Source organism: Centroberyx gerrardi, chromosome 16, assembly GCF_048128805.1.
Source record: "Centroberyx gerrardi isolate f3 chromosome 16, fCenGer3.hap1.cur.20231027, whole genome shotgun sequence".
NCBI classification, from domain to species: domain Eukaryota; kingdom Metazoa; phylum Chordata; class Actinopteri; order Beryciformes; family Berycidae; genus Centroberyx; species Centroberyx gerrardi.
This window is the reverse complement of record NC_136012.1, coordinates 1,702,835-1,719,802: the sequence shown is the minus strand read 5'-3', so window position 1 is coordinate 1,719,802 and position 16,968 is coordinate 1,702,835. Positions and strand designations below refer to the sequence as shown.

The following is a 16,968-nucleotide window of genomic DNA, read 5'->3' as shown; positions in this document are numbered from 1 at the left end:
CTTGCTGGTGGATGCCACCCTCCTGTAGCCAAGCTGTCCCCCACGGTTTGCTGCTAACTTCTGTTTGGTATTGAATCTTTTCCTACATTGGGCAACAGTTCTCCTAGGACCAGAACAACATGGTAACCAAATGTGTCATCTCCTTCCAATCTAATTTAATTTAATTTAAGGTGCCGTATATTCGCTCGTGACATTCGCTCCACTGCAAATGTCATGGTAAACAACGCAATTCTTTATTGATCCCTGGAGGAGAAACAGTCATTTATCTTGCTCCCATTCATAGGGAGGTCAGAGGTCAGGGTCTGGTACAAAACAGCACCTCTGGATCTGGTAGGGATTCAGTGTCTTGCTCAAGGACATTTCAGCAGGACAGATGCTTGCTGACACATAGGCTTGAACCCAGCCCTCTAATGCCTACTTTTGGCACTAGAAAATGGAATCAATAGACCTAGTTGACAGTTTGTGTTTGTTTTCTTACAATTCCTAATTTCGTGAAACATAACATTTAGTCTCCCTCCTGTTTGCTGGTTTCACACTATGATCAGTCACTTTTATGCCTACATCCTGGACTCCCATTTTGCTTACTATAAACGCATATGTGACCTACCGTTGTGTTGTTGCACCATGTTGTCTTGTGCACCGTTTTGTTTCGTCTTATTTTTACTCGTTTGGAATGTGCCATAACCCCCAAAAGTTTTTTCTTTGTCTGTGCACTTGTGGAAGGAGGACTGACAATAAAGTTGAATTGAAAACCTAAAAGAAAATGTGAAACATCCAACAGATTTTGGAGTGATTCCTTGCCCAAGCCATTTGAATGACTTTCAGTTGTGTAATTCCCTTGCATAAGGTTCCAATAGCCATATCTCTGGCCCTAAAGGATGTTGTTTGGTCACAGACAGTGATCAATTTTCCATTCTTGGGTAAAAGCCAGGGGAAACCCTGTTGCTGTGTGCCTTTGATAGATTGTTCCATGGCTAACCCTCACCCTAGTGCAGGGGGCATCACATAATATCCCTTTCCACTGCAAGTCACCAACTCCTCCACACTGCAAAAAAATATTAAGGCAGTTTAACTTAAAAACATAAGTTTCCTTGCTGCCTTAAAATTGACTGTTGACTGAGTTGACTGAAGTAGTACTGAATAGTTAGGTCAAAGATAATTAGTTAGTTGTTCTAATGTAGAAAAGCTAACTGAGTGAACTTAATACAATAAGTTCAATCAACAAATGTCTAGTCATGCTGATTTGTGTTTCCAAGTTGAATGCATTAATTGATGAACTGAAATCCAGTGTTACTTATTTTTTCCACAAGGTTTGCTAGGTTTAAGTTCCAGTTCCTCTTGTTTCACATGATTAATACAGTTCAGCATATAGTATGCATCTGTAATACACTTACTTGTAGTGGATTGTACTTGCCATGTGCATCAGAGAGAAACTTACTTGATTGTGAATTCCCAGATACATAGATAAGATAGATAGTAGATTTTATCATGTTTTTTTATTTATTTATTTATTTATTTTTATCATAAATTGACCTATGATTCACCAAACATAGATACATAACAAGTCTCTATCCTGTAACGTCATTCAAACCAGAAGAAGGGAGAGTTTCTGGAGAGTTAAACTGAATGCAATGCATACTGGGAAGTCTGCTAATAACGTGAACTTATGATTTTAAGTGATGAAGCTCATAACTAGCACTTTTAAGTTGAAATTGACAAACACATCTATATACATTGTGTTAATGGATAAAGATGAGTTGATTTCACTAAATTGCACTATGAGTTTTTACAGTGCACACACCATGTACTGCATCAGTAAACATATCGCCTCAACTTTTTGTCAGGCTCACAAATATCACAAATCCTGCAAGTTTTACCACAAATTATCACTGAAAAGGTGCAAGCATCTTTGCTGGTAACAATTCAAGAAAAAGTGGCCAGTGAACTGTGATTAAAAGGAGGTACTTACAGAATCTGGCCAGAAGGTGGCAACACTGAGTCATTCTGCAGCTAGGGAAGCATCCCAAGCTCACTACATCAAACATAACTAAATCAATTGCTTTTCCATCCTGTTTTTTTTGTTTGTCTGTTTTCCACCCAAGTTGGGCTGAAAGTCATCGAATAAAATGATTGTGTGAAACAAGTTGTAAAATACATTCTGCTATATTCCTGGAAAGTGACCCATTTGTAAAATTCTGTGATATTCCCTGACTTTCCCAGAACATTTTCAAATTCCCTAGCTTCCCCTGTCTGGAATACACCTCTCAAAACACACACAAACCGTGTGTACGTGTATGTGAAGGGGTGTAAGGGTGATAGAGAGGAAGAAAGTTTTTTTTGTTGTGTTGTTATGGTTGTTGAGGCAGCTGTTATGTGTTTGCTTTGGTAACACAGGAAAATCCTATCCTGTCAGTACATCTCTTTGAATTCAAAATTAAATGAACTGAAATGAACAGAAATGAGAGAGACAGACAAAAGAGAAAGGAAGAGGTAGAGAGACGTAGGGGGGGCAGGAAAGTCCATGCCTGCAGGGAAAGGCCAGTTGGCACCCCAACACAGGAGAAGAGAGGTTTACCACACACACACACACACACAGTACACACGCAATATGCAGCCCTCTTATAAACACACATGCGTGCACACAGGTGCGGGAGGTGTTAAAGTAATTTTCTTCTTGATGAAAGGCTCAGCTCAACCACCTTCAAAACTCACTTCATCTGTCTGTACAGGACTAAGTGTAGGCCTATGTGTGTGTGTCTGTGTGTGTGTGTGGTAGTGAAGGAGAGAGAGGGATATAGAGAGACATAGACACAAAGACAGAGACAGAGAGAGAGAGGTAGAAAGGTGTGTAGTAACCACATAGTTGTTGTAACTTGAGCTTCTGACTAATAGCAGCTCCACAAACATTCCTGCCCTTCAACAGGGTTCACCTGAGAACAGCACAGAGACCTGTTGAAGTGCCCCTGAGCCAAACACAGAAACATAAAGAGCCAACAGGCCCTTATTTAACACTGGAAAATGTGGGCTAGCAATCATGTTGGCAATGACGGCAGTAATTCTCTCCGTTGGGCTTCTGTTACACTTCAGACGAGTTCGTGCAAATGCTAGGATAGACATAACTGCTAGTGAAAGCAGCTAGCGGAGGATGAAGACAACACCAGAGAGAGATTGTTTTTACCTCTATGCTTAGTAAAAATCTTTCATAATGTTTGTTTCCAAATTCTATAATTGTTCAGCTGTAAAAATGTCAAAATGTAGCTAATATCCCCGATTCATTTTTCTGCTCCACGATACGTATTGTCACATTTTTGTATTGCGATGTATTGAATATAGATATACTGTCCCATCCCTAGCCAGCAGTTTATGTGCCTTATGTTCGCTTTGTTCACACCTTTTGCTTTTTTACAATATTATCCATCCACCCATCCATTTTTTAGCCGGTCAGGGTCGCGTTGGCAACAAGGCATGCAGAGTAGCCCAGACGTCCTTTTCCCTTTTCCTCCAGTTCCTCCTGGGGGGTCCCTTGGTGTTCCCAGGAAATATAGTCCTCCCAGCCTTTCCTGGATGTGCCCCGCAGTCTCCTTCCAGTCCATGCCCAGCAGACCTCCAATGCAAGGTCCCTGGGGGGAATCCTTACCAGGTGCCCAAATCACCCAAACTGGCTCCTCTCAATACCAAGGTCCGCCTGGATCTCTGAACACCTCACCCTATCCCAAAGGGTGAGATCAACCACCCCACGGAGAAATCTAATTTCGACCGCTTGTATCGCAATCTCATTCTTCCGTTCTCTACCCAGAGCTCGTGGACATACGTGAGGGTCGGAAAAAAGGTTGACATAAATCGAGAGCTTTGTTTTGTGGCTCAGCTCTCTCTTCACCACCACGACATGATACAATGCCCACATTACTGCAGCCGAATTGCAACCTACAGTTCATCTCCAGCATGGTATCATTTGTTTGCAGTAATTATACCAAGGTATCACAATTCATTTGACAATGATATATTGATGTTTTAAAATGATACATGTAGCACCTTGAAGAAGTAAAAAAATATATATTTAAATGTGCATAATGCCTTTGGATATGTGGAGGGACGTTTCCTTAAACTAATCCAACTTAACAGGTATATAGGCTATGTTTACATTAGCCACTCATTTCATTTTGCACTCTGTATTAAATCATATTTCAATAGACAACATATTCATTCCTATATGTGAAGCAATCTCTAAAAAAATGTCCACTAGCCCCTATGTGTAGGATTTGAAAATTTTTGATTTTGGCAACTCCTAGTGGTAGTGCCAAAAAAAGACACTGTCGCCAACGCCTTTGCCACCTTTTAGTCGTGTTTGCAATACCCCGCTCTATATAGCTGGAATATGTAAACAAAGTACAGTATAGTGCAGTAAAGTACAGTGCAGATAACTGTAGCTCAAGCATTAGTTCCTATATTATTCCTAATGACAGCATTGTACTATGAAGTAGTTTGTTATTGTGACAATTCGAGTTAACAGATGTTTTTACTGATGATTTACTATTCTGATGCTACGAGCTGCAGCTAATGGTAAATGCTACCGCTAACGAACTAGACTAAATCAAGTAGTCAGAGTACAGAGTTGTATTAAATGTGGCGATTATGGCCGATCAAACTGGCTACGATAGTTTCTTTCCCTTCTGTTGCCCCACACTCTGTCAGCAGTGAGCTATGTACCGACAAGTGAAGCTAACTACAGATAGCTGACTACATAAATAAACTATGCCTTTATACATAAGCGCAGATATAAAACACACTGGTCCTAAAAAAATTGTTAAAAGCTTCGGTAACACAATTTGACATCCTTACTCGTATTTCACTTACATGTGTAGGAGAAAGAAAGCCAGCTCTACGTCGGTCTTAAACCCCTCCAGCTCCTGGAGCAATCTGACGAATGAACGCCCGGCCGCGGTTAACTCTGGTCGGTCTGACCCCGTGCTTTGTCACGCTCCTTCATAGCTCTTTTAGCCTCTTATAGAACTAGTGCTGGGCGCCGATGGTTCCATGGGGTTCCCAGGGTTTGGTGATCGGGGGCTCCGGTCTGCCGTGTTCCGTCTCGTTTTATTTTGTTGCAGAGGGTCCAGCAGTTAAGAGTCCTGTCTTCCATGTTACCACTATCTGCAACATTGATTAGCTTCACGCTGTTCAATCTAACCAACTAGCCTGTATTCAAACTGCATCTGTTGTGTTTCGGGTTTGGTTTGACTTTCTGCCGTAAGTCAGTACGGCACTTCAAGCCAGTTCGTACCCCCAGACACAGAGAATGAACAGACTGAAAGCAACACATAGACTAAAACAATTTTTTCCGCGATGGTCTCATTTTTGGTATCAAAATTAATTGGAGGATGATATAATCAGATACAAATTCTACATGTAGGGGCTTTAAGATAAATTAAGTTAAAATGTAGGCAGTGCAGATGTCTTTGTCATAGTTTAATTACATGGTCCCTAAAGGAGCCTAAAGCAGTAGTTTCCTACCTGGTAACATCAAACGCACGTCAAGATATAGTAAATGACAAAATTTCCGATGTGGGGTTGTGTTTGTGTGTTTGTGTGTGTGTGTGTGTATATGTGTGTAGTACACTGTACCTCACTCCAGACAAACAGATAAGTACGTAGACAGACATCAACCTACTAGACTGCAGTATTCAAATTTACCTATGGGCCTGTCTCATACAAGACAGCGACTGAGAGAGAAAGAGTGTGTGTGTGTGTGGTGTGTTTTCTGCTCTGATTAAAGAGAAGAAAGGCAGGAATGCTGTGAATAAAGGTCTTATTCTCCTGCCCACCACCACAAGCGCACACACACGCACACACCAATACCACAACCACTAGAGGCTATGGAGGAAGTGTTCCATTATAGAGATGAGAGGCACCACTCTCTCTATTATCAACCAGCTAGTTATGTCAGCATTTACTGTGTTGTTCTCCTCTACTTATAACACACACTGACCAAGTCTGGGATACAAAAAATACATGTCCAGAATAGGGTTGCATGATATACTGATACTAGAAAATAGGGATGTCCAACAAAACTCGATGATCGATTTATTGTTTGTTATGTATCACGGCGATTAACCTTAACGGTTAACGACCGTTTGAATTGCGTCATCACAGCTGGTTAGTCCAACTGCGCAAATGACCATTAAACCAAAGTGGAGAGCTACTTGCAAGAAATGCCTCCACCACTTGATATGAATCCACTGGACTGGTGGGAAGCCCACCAGGTAGGATTCCCAGGCTGACAGCACTAAGACAGCGGTGCCTCTGCACCCGGGACCTCTGTCCCGTCAGAGAGCGTCTTCTCTGCCGCTGGGCAGACGGTGACAGACGGTGCGTATGTGGTGCGTTACTCCAGAGCGTTTGGACATGCTGATCTGTATAAATGAAAATGTTTAAGCAACAGGCCTAAAACAGTTAACCCCAGGGTTAGGGTTTGGTCAACAATAGTTTTTTTTTATTTCATTTGGAGTTTGGAAACGTTATTTCAGTCAGATTAATATTGGAATGAGAATGCCAGATGAAAATGCAGCAGGTTTTTACGAGCCATAACTGCATCGCCTGCATAGACTAATACTGTAGCCTCAGCCTACATAATAATATTCTTATTTTGTTCTTGATGATTGTAGCCTCCATTCAGCTTCAATATGCTTGTCAGTGTGACTTACGTTGTTTGTCTGGATAATGCTTCACACTTCAAGTGTGTGTAGTGGCGCGCGCGTGTTTTTTGTTGGGGTGGGGGTGGGGGGGGTGTAACATATTTGGGCCTAACAAACATCGATATTTGATCGTCAACTAGCAGTGCAAATCGATCAAGATTTTTTTTTTAAATGTGCATCCCTACTAGAAAAGTATCACAATACCCATTTGTTTTTAGTACCGATACTTTTAGAATAATGTCTGATGCGTATTTTTTATGAGTTGAGCGGATGTACAACCAAGGCTGTGTGTGTGCGCACACTCTGAATGCATAGTATTTAGTTTAGCATTTAATCTCCTAGTCCGGGTGGCCAGTGAGCTTTTCCGTATGTCTAAAAAAACTATTTAAGGTGTTTTCAACAGGAGAAGCTGGTCACTTTTGTTCTGTCGTGTGTGAGACAGTTCCACCTTAAAGGAATACTCCACTTAGTTTTAACATGGGGGTTATTCATCAATATCAATATCAATAAAAATGCTATTTGGCGAAATGACATTCTAAAAAATATGACCAAACGTCAATTGAAAATCACAGTAGCGGGATATGTTGTTGAATATGTTAACAAACGTGTTAAATGTTACGTTTTCAGGCTATTTTCGTGGCCTCGTTCAAATGAATGGGAAGTAAAAATCTCAACGCTACAAACTCGTCCAGCTGCATCTGATCTTGGTGATTAGTTAGGGCCCGAGCACCGACCGGTGCGAAGCCCTATTGTAATGCAAGGAATTATTATTTTCCTTTTTCTTCTGCCGAATGATTCGCATTTTTGAGGGGCTAAAGGTGCTCGGATAGTTGCGAAACTTTGCACATACCTCAGAAGTGCTGAAAAATTACATATTTTATGGGTCTTGCGCATGGGTGTGGCAAAATGGCTCAATAGCGCCCTCTACAAAATTTCTACGAAATACCCCTCGCGGTACGTTTCACCTACATGTACAAAATTTGACTGGCACATGTATCATGTCCAGACTTAAAAAAAAGTTCAATAGGTCCCATGACCTAAACCCAACAGGAAGTCAGCCATTTTGAATTTATTGTGGCATTTTTGTGCATTTTTGGCCATTTACAGGGGTCATATTTTAACGAACTCCTCCTAGGAGGTTAATCGGATCCACCTCAAACTTGGTCAGCGTATATAACAGACCTTGACGATTAAAAGTGAGTATAAGCTTGAGTTTTCGTCCAACGGCGTGGCCGTGGCGAGGCGTCGAATTTCCATATTTCGCCACGAAACAGGAAGTGCTATGTAACTCGACTATACATGGTCAAATCTGCCCCAAACTTCACGTTTGATAAGTCTCATGGCCTCAAGACATCGACATGGCAATATTCAGTTATAGTCATAGCGCCACCTACTGGCAAAACAGGAAGTGGTTTGTAACTCCACTGTACATGGTCAAATCTGCCCCAAACTTTACATGTTTGATGAGAGTCCCGGCCTGAAGACATCTACAGGCCAATATTCCCTTACAGTCATAGCGCCACCTACTGGCAACACAGGAAGTGGTTTGGAACTCGGCTGTACATGGTCAAATCTGCCCCAAACTTCACATGTTTGATCAGAGTCCTGGCCTGAAGACATCTACAGGCCAATTTTGAATCATAGACGTAGCGCCACCTACTGCCAAAAGCAAATGACATGTTTTATCCTGAAAATTCATAGCCGCATCGACCGGTCGGTGTCCAGTAACGCCGCCGCGGCTGCGGCACACCCCGACGTGCGCAAAGTGCGAGGGCCCGATCATCGCTGCTTGCAGCTTTTATTTTTATTATGGTTCTCATGGCGGTCAAGTTCCAAAACTAAGTGGAATACTGCTTTAAGACAGTGAGTGTGGGTTAGGGCTGCACAATTCTGGATAAAATGAGAATGTAATGGGACTGTCACATCAACTTTGCGGGTCACATGGGCTACACACAGTAGTCGACACACACAATGTAATTATATTGATTGAATTCAATTGATAACCGTGTGGCAATGCATTGAATTGAGCTCAACACACGCGCTGTCGGCCTGTCAAAGATATGCGCTTGTTTTTTAACAGACAAAATAGCCTAATTCAAATGCTTGATGAATCCAACACTTATAATAAAAACAATCAACTTACATCTCTCTTCTTCTTTAGAACAAATGTTCTCCCATGTGTGTCTACTGTTCTCTGTTATATCTCTCTCTGGATTTGTTTTCCTTTCTGCCGGTTTCTGCCCACTCTGCATGTGCACATTTCGTCACGTGGTGAAACGCACTGTTGTCACTTGTTAGGAGCGCTTGGTTTGATGCAACAGATGTCCCTAATGAACATGCGGCAGAATCGTTGTCATTAAGGAATGAGATCGCATAGAGGTATGAATCGAGATCGCGATTTTAATACGATTAATCGTGCAGCCCTAGTGTGGGTTATTTTGTGTCTGTGCATTGACTGACTGACTAAAATAGGAAGCTAATAAAATAAAACAAATTTCTATGAAGTAGCTCCGTTATGAGCAAAGCCTTACTGTTCTTCTGCCTTGACCACCATGTTGATGTCCCCAAAACAGCCCAAAGGACAGATATCTATCAGTCAATAATTCTGTCAGTTTTTTTTCTGATGGATCAGCATGGCTGCCGCCTTAACCTTTGTTTTTAATGGAGAGCAAAGATCAAGCAAAAATCAAAGCCAAATCTATTCAAGACCAATGTACACTCTGAGCTGATAGTTTAGTGACCTACGACTAATAATTTTAATAATTTGTCACATCATGGGTTGACATTCAAACCAATTTGGTAAAATGGCCAGCGGTTTTTAAAGTTACTGCCCTGAACACGAAATGACAGGGGCATAAGAAACATTTTTAGTCCTACATCTAGCTAGCTAACTATAGCACTTTCTATAACCTGTTGCTGTCCTGACTCTTTGAAGGACCAGTGATTCATGCGTGCGCCATGCAGCGTGTGCGAAAGGCGCTGCATGTGTGTATCGAGCCACCGTGAATGCATTCACATAAGGCAACGTTGATGTTGCTATAATGTAATTAACCAAACCACCTTGTCGGCATTCTGCATGCTTGATCTCAAAGAGGAAAGCATTTTCTGATGAGATTATCATTCAGTCATCAATTCATAACCAAAGAAAGCAACCAAATATTGTCCATTTTTGATCACTGGCCAGATTTTTTTTTTACCATACTGGTTGTTTTATTTTGTTGTTGACAGTGGTTTGAGTAGGGTATTTTCTCGTACTGCTGGCTGTGTGGTGCCAACATTTCCTAGTGCTTCAGCTGCTTACTCGGTTGTTTTCTGATCATAAACTACTAAATTTTTCTCACCCAGAAAACACTGGAAAGAATCTCCCAGTTACAGGCCCCCACAAATCACCTACGGTGGCCCATGGGGAACAGTAGGGAGTAGTAGGGATGGGCCAGAAGAGTCGACTGGTCAGTCAACAGCCAACTATTCACCTAATTTTACCAAGTTTAGATAATAAATTTGCTCCTGGGGGTATCACCCGATGCGCAAACTGTCCCCAGAATACCAAGCTAAATTCCTCGTATGTGCATATGTATTTGCCAATAATAAATCTGAATCTGAATCAACAACTTTACATCCAGCATAGTAGTTAATGGAGTCTTCAAAACAGCCAACATGACCATAACCAGGGCTCAACATTGCCATTTTCCCGCTGGCCAGGAGGCATAAGCCTATTTCCAGGCATGCGAACATTCAAGCTTTACACCCTAAAAAAAAAATGACAGTAATAACAGGTCAGATAATTATCATGGGGAAAAAATTACCCAGGTGACATTCTGCAGCACATCAGGGAGAAAAGGATGTCAGAATAAGAAATTTGTGAGAGGACTTATCCGAGTGGGTGGATGGAGAGAGGTGGTAATGAAAGAAAGAGAGGGAGAAAGAGAAAGAGAGAAAACAAAACAAAGCAAGCAAGAAAGAAGGAACATCTGAAGTCACATCAACCCTTTAACAAAAAACAACCGTCAATTGACTTTAATCTGAAACCACGATTTCATAGCTACCCATCTATGATTCATAAAATGTGTCAGAATGCCTCTTTCAATATCGTGCAGCATCAGAAATAGCATCAAACCTTTAACACTCAACACCCTGTGCAAATTATTCAAAATTTTGTCAAAGTTAGAAAAGTCATGACAAACGAACATTATGTCATCCCTGCCATCAGGGAACATTTGTGTAACCGGTTCCAATTCACAAACGCACCCAATAATTCACAACATCACTGGCGGAGATTTCGAATATCAGATAAAAGTCTCTGTCACTGGTTAATCTGCCTGACTCGCATATGCCATTTCCAACCTTCAAAGCATCCAGTGTTTCCTATACATAGGATATGACATATGGCATACATAGACTGCCGCCCCAAACCTGCGTGATGCAAGCAAGGAACTACCAAATGTCTGAAAAATCCTGCAATAAGCAATATCAGACCTTATAACCAATCCTGAAACTAACATGTGCTATGTGGAGATTTCACTGAGACATAACGATATAAACCAATATCCACACAGCAGCCAGCTGTGTTGCTGTTTTCACCTCTTTTCTAAAGCTTGTTGTCAAATTCCACTCTGGAACAGAGCTCTTCTCAGGCCATTCAGTAGCTTTTCATTTTTTAAAAACTAGCTTGGCACCTCCCTCACTGTTTAAAAGCGTCCCTCACTTCCTCCCATTCCTGGAAATTCTCCTAATGGTGGAGACAATGAAGCGAGTGAGTGAACTTGTTAAATTAGTAAATTTGCTACCTACCTCTTCTCTTGTCATTGTGGGACACGTAACCTTCAGCGGGAGAAAGATCTGTCAAAGTGAGACTGGTAACTGGCGACACTTCTCCGTAGGTACATTTAGCTTAGCTATTAGCTTTTATACATGTGTTGCGGTTTCCATTGCCCTCTAGTGGTCAGACAATTTTCCTTATTGATTCTCAGGCTTAACAGAATCTTAAAATGTGAGCTCCTCTATGACTAAAAAATCATTACTTGAGACAGATTGTTGTTAAATGTGAGAGTGTCAGACTAAATGTCTTCTAATGTATGGTAAGCATTAATGTCATTATCAACAAAAGACTAACCTTTCACTATTGAGCACAAACTACAACCGGGCGGTATAATAATAAATCAAGCAAAGCACAACAGCAGAAGTGTAAACGTGTGCAGACTAAAAGGTCTTTACACACCAAACACAAAACTGCCAAAAATACACAGGCGAATTTGACAGACTAAATATATTCACACCAAACGCGATGTGATTTTGCGAATAAATTATGCAGGTTCTTAAAAAAAATTGTCCCATGAAAAAATGGTCAACATCAAGTGATGATGACCTGGTCCTGCTTTTGCTCAGTAAAAAGAGGAAAAAATCAATATTTGGGTACAACCAATATTGAGGAGGAGGAGAGAGCATGGAGAGTTTAGGCATACAGATTAAGCTCATCTGCTATCCTTCTCCATACGTTGTCTGTGTGACTTTATCAACAAACTGATTGGTGAGATGTGTTCATGTCACAGGCGAAATGTCGCAAAAATGGAAAAATAAATGCCGCAAATTCGCTCAGCTCATCATAAATTCTGTTGATATGCAAGGTTGCATTGACTGGATATAAGTTCGAAGAATATTATCGGCATGCGAATAAATAGCATGAATAAATCGCCCTTGGTGTGTAAAGACCTTAACTAGCTAGCTAGCTAGCGTATGACAAACGCTGCTCGTTAGCAAACTAGACTACACTTGCAAAAAATGCACACGTTACACACTTGGGCAACTATCCAAATGATTTTTGATGACAAAGATAGTTACACATGTAAATACACAATTTGACCACTGTCTGTCATAGTTTAACAACTGAGGTAAACCGACCTACCTTACTGAAACACTGCAAGCCAAATGTTTGTCCTTATCCTCCTTACGGCTTAGCATCTAGGTTATCACCCCTAGGTTATCAATTCTTGGCCATTCATGTTTGTCAAGTCAGAATGAACTCATATATCACCGGGCCAGTGGCTACAATGGTGGGGCCAGTGATTTTGAAAGGCCACTGGCCCGCGGCCCTGCAAGACAAACCAAGTCCAACCCAAGAATATAACCAAACGTAAATCAGTCAATCCCTTTTCCATTCTGAGAACCTCCTCAGTCTGCTGAGATGCTGAGTACCTACTGTGACAACAGGCTTAGGCCTACTTTTCCCGCAAACACCTCAACTCTGCTTTGGCACTCTCTAGCTCCGTTTCCAACATATTTGTGACCATTTACACACCATTAACAAACCATTGTCATCTGTCTGAGTTGCAACATCAGAACATGCATCCACAGTTTAAATGGGAGTTATCAGGTAACGCAAATTATATGCATGCCAGTGTTAGTTTGTTGTTAGCAAAATTATTGTTTGGACTTGTGTGGACTCAGTGCCATTAGAGAGACAAATGTATGTTAGTAAAAACATCCAAGCCTAAATTTCCAATTCATTTTCCACCCAGAGAAATAGCTTTAGATCCGTAAGTCCGTATTTGGCCATGGCTAACACCCATAATGATGACATCACTTACAAGGTCTATAAAATCCACTGTTGGGGAAACACTGACATACTAACTAGAATTCAACTCTCAACCCAATGCTGTTCTCCTGGCTCCAGCAACACCACACCACTAGTCTATCCCTGCAGATGGATGGATAGAAAGAGAATGAGATGTAGAGAGGATAGAAAGGCTACACCAACAGTATAGAACAGACAAGGAACTCTTAAAAAAGGAGTTTAAGTCTACTTTATACAGGGAGCTGACAAGCTATTGCTTGATAGGTCCAGACTAGGCCCTCCTCCTCCCTGGGGTGCGTTCAGCAAATCACAACTGTTACCAAGGATGCAAAAGGTAGTAAACTACAATCTCCAGTTGATCATCAGTCAACCACCAAAATCAACAAAAGTCAATAATCTTTTCAGAAAAGTATTAATTCATGCTTTTGTCATTTAAACATCCTATCCTCATATAACCTACATAAGTTTGATAATGCTTACTATGATGTATATGATGTATATGATACTATAAACTTCATATTGTAAGGTTTATGCCAGCCTAAAATGGTGGCAAATTCTATTCTGCAAATAAAAAGTTGGGTAAACTGATTTTAGGTGGGTTTACCCTAGTCTGCATTCCCGGTTGTTACTAAAACACTACCTGTAAAGCAATTTAAAAATTAGACATTTAGCCACCGTCTTACCCTGAGTAAGTTAGTAAGGTAGTAAGTTAAACAAGATAAATCCACATTCATGAATCTCATTATTCCAAGTAGTCTGGTAATCATCCAGTACAAAGTGCAAATGGTGGACAAATACAAACAGAGAAATAGTGACGAGAACAAGACATCTGGTACAAAGTCTGCAGACCACTTAGAAATTAGAATTTCTTGTCCCTCAGCGATTTAAAGACATGTTAGCTCACATTTTCTATGATGTTGTGATTGCTTTTTATAGCCTAATATATGCCCCTGTCTGTTGCAGATTGTTTATCTGCTGCAATGTGTGACTGAATTGTATTGTGTATTTCTTGTTCTTTGGTCTCTCTTGTAAAATATCCCAATCTCAATGAGACTACCTGATGATAAAAACACATTTTAAAAACACATTTTTAAAAGTCATACTCATCAAGGACGCATCGAGTTGGATTTTACACTCTTTAAAACATTTTCAGTTTCAGTGGATTTAATATCATCTGCAAATACTCAGTGCTTCATCGTAGAAGTTGAACAATTGTTTAGAAGCGTTGCAAAACGGAGAGTTGCAAAGTAACAGAGCAGCGCCTCTGAATGCAGCCCAGAAATGGCCCAACAGGCGACGATGATGGGTATCAGTATTATTAGTGTCAATGTCTTGGTGCTGAATGGAGCTGGCAGTGCCGCATACCATCAATTGAAACACACATACACACACGAATAATAGTTGGCCTAAACCTAGCCAGACAACGGTCGGTGTAGAGGCCTTACCCAGGTATTTGATGGTGAAGCCCCGGGGCGGGTTGAGGGACCTCCGCATCCATCCCTCCCTCAGCACCTCCAAATGGTCCTCCTTCCCTTGTATCAGCAACACATGTTCGTCTATCCATCCCAGGAAGAAAGTCTCGGACACAGCCTCGGTAATCCGCTGGTTCCACACGTGTTGCTGGGTATTTTCCGCTTTAAAATCGGCGAATATTTCGTAGCCGGTGTGGTGTCTCGGCAACTCGTCGCTCTCTGACACCCCGGCCGCCCCCCCTGCCTCCCCAGCCCCGACCCTGGACAGCACTATAGCCAGGGAATGGGGGGCTATCTGCAAGAAAGACTCCATTGTCGTGTCGGTCTTCCTAGCTGGCTGCCGAATGCAATGTTATCATCGTATTAACTATCATCAGACACCGTTCGGCTCCGTAGAAAATAAACAGTCCATGTTAGCTAGCAGGGTGTCTAGCTATTGGCTAAGCTCTGCAGCAGCCGCATAGCCTGTGACTGTGTCCGTGAAGCTAGCCTGCTAGCCCCCCTTAGCTGCCTAGCCTAATATGAAACACATTCCTACACCTTTACGGTCTTTCTTCCTCTCCGAACGAAATATATCGCCGCGTAAGCGGGGACGGCATTTAGTAACGATTCATTTCGAACGCTTCCCACTCGAAACATAAGATGACATTCGTGATTTTCGTTTTAAATTGGGAAGAGAAAACGTCGTTGATACCTTTCTAGGTAGGTTAGCTAGCTTGGTGCTAACGTTAGCTAATGAATTCACCCAGGCAACGGATGCGGCGCGCGACGAGCCCCCCTTTTCTCGTCGCCAGGCAGTAACCGGGTCTCGTGGGACACCTGTCCCTCTTTTCCCGCTATTCGCCGTCAACGGGGAACAAGATGTCGTTAGTCGCCGGTTAAAGGTGTCCTGTATTGTGCCTGGCAAGCTCCGGTAGAGTGGGTTATTGTGTATGAACGGAGCTGGATGCAGGTCAGTCAGCCAGGTACGGTGATAGCAGGGATACGGAGCTGTGTCAAGGTAGCAAGAATGAAAACATAAGTTTTCCGGTCAAAATTTCAAAATAAAACCAGTAGTTGTTGCAACAGGTAGGTTTTTTGGTTTTGTTCTGTTTTGTTTTGTTTTGAGTAATGCAAATATTAATATTTTCCCATATATTATATTTGGGTGCCCTGCCCAGAGAAATGATTAATTCGAATGCACAATATCGTATCATACCCTCATTTTGTTTAATATTCGCTGGCACTTTCATTAGTTTGTACCAGCAATTTCATTCCAAAGACATGCAGGTGAGGTGAATTGGAAACTCAATATTGCCCATAGGCATGAATGTGAACGTGCGTGTGTTTGATGTAGTAGGCCTATGGTAGCCTATAGGCCTATGACATGTATATGATATGTAAAGCCATTTGAGACATGCTTGTAATGAAGGACTATATAAATAAACTTGACTTGAAATACTTAAAGCTTGTGCTGGATTTAGCCCATTCAGCAAGTTTCAAGCTGATTTCACCCACATGCCTTAATTAGTTGAATTGCGTTGATTTAGGTTATTTAATTAGCCTGATATTTTGTAGAATAAAAATATTCACGCTTTTGATAAAGTATAATGCATATTCATTAATCACAATTTACTTAAGGTAAATAACACACCGAATGAGTTATCAAGACATATTGACAAGCAAGGCATTGTTTTTTGTTAGAAATATTGACAAAGATATGGAGAGGTAATGGGATCTCCATAGGGATGTTATGGACGTTATACTCAGAGAAGAGCTCTAATTAAATGTGCACATCTTATATAGCCTACTGAGCACACACAGTAGCATTTTCATGCACATTAATTAATACAATACAATACAAAATATATTTTGCCCCTCAGGACAGCCAATGTGCCTTTAGCTGTATGTTATATTTGCTTCACAAAACTAGTGGTAATGATGGAATGGGAGTATGATAGTCAGCTAAACCTGCAGTAATAAGTTAGCCAATGTTCATATACTAAATATAGACTACTACGATATATATAAAGCTAACAGCCAGCTAAAGAAAACAACATTAAATCTTAACATTTCCCCTTTCCCTGCCAAAGTCACTTGCCAAAACTAAACACTATTTTTTAGTATCTATTCTACAACTATAGTTTTACAACTATAGTTTTACTCCATACTTAATCTAACAATTCCATTCAGAAGTTTCATGCAATTTTTACTGCTTTATTCTGTTCTGCTGTTTTCCAAAAGTAACAAATTGTAC

General features: G+C 41.1%; 1 protein-coding gene across 1 annotated transcript in view; it reads right to left on the bottom strand.

The window, feature by feature from the left end:
- Positions 1 to 15,045, bottom strand: part of stox2b (storkhead box 2b) — an 86,179-nt gene extending 71,134 nt beyond the window's left edge. Inside the window, exon 1 of the mRNA XM_078289318.1 lies at positions 14,706 to 15,045. Coding sequence (XP_078145444.1) covers positions 14,706 to 15,045 — 340 coding nt within the window. The remainder of the gene's footprint in view (positions 1 to 14,705) is intronic.
- Between the last annotated feature and the right edge of the window lie 1,923 nt (positions 15,046 to 16,968).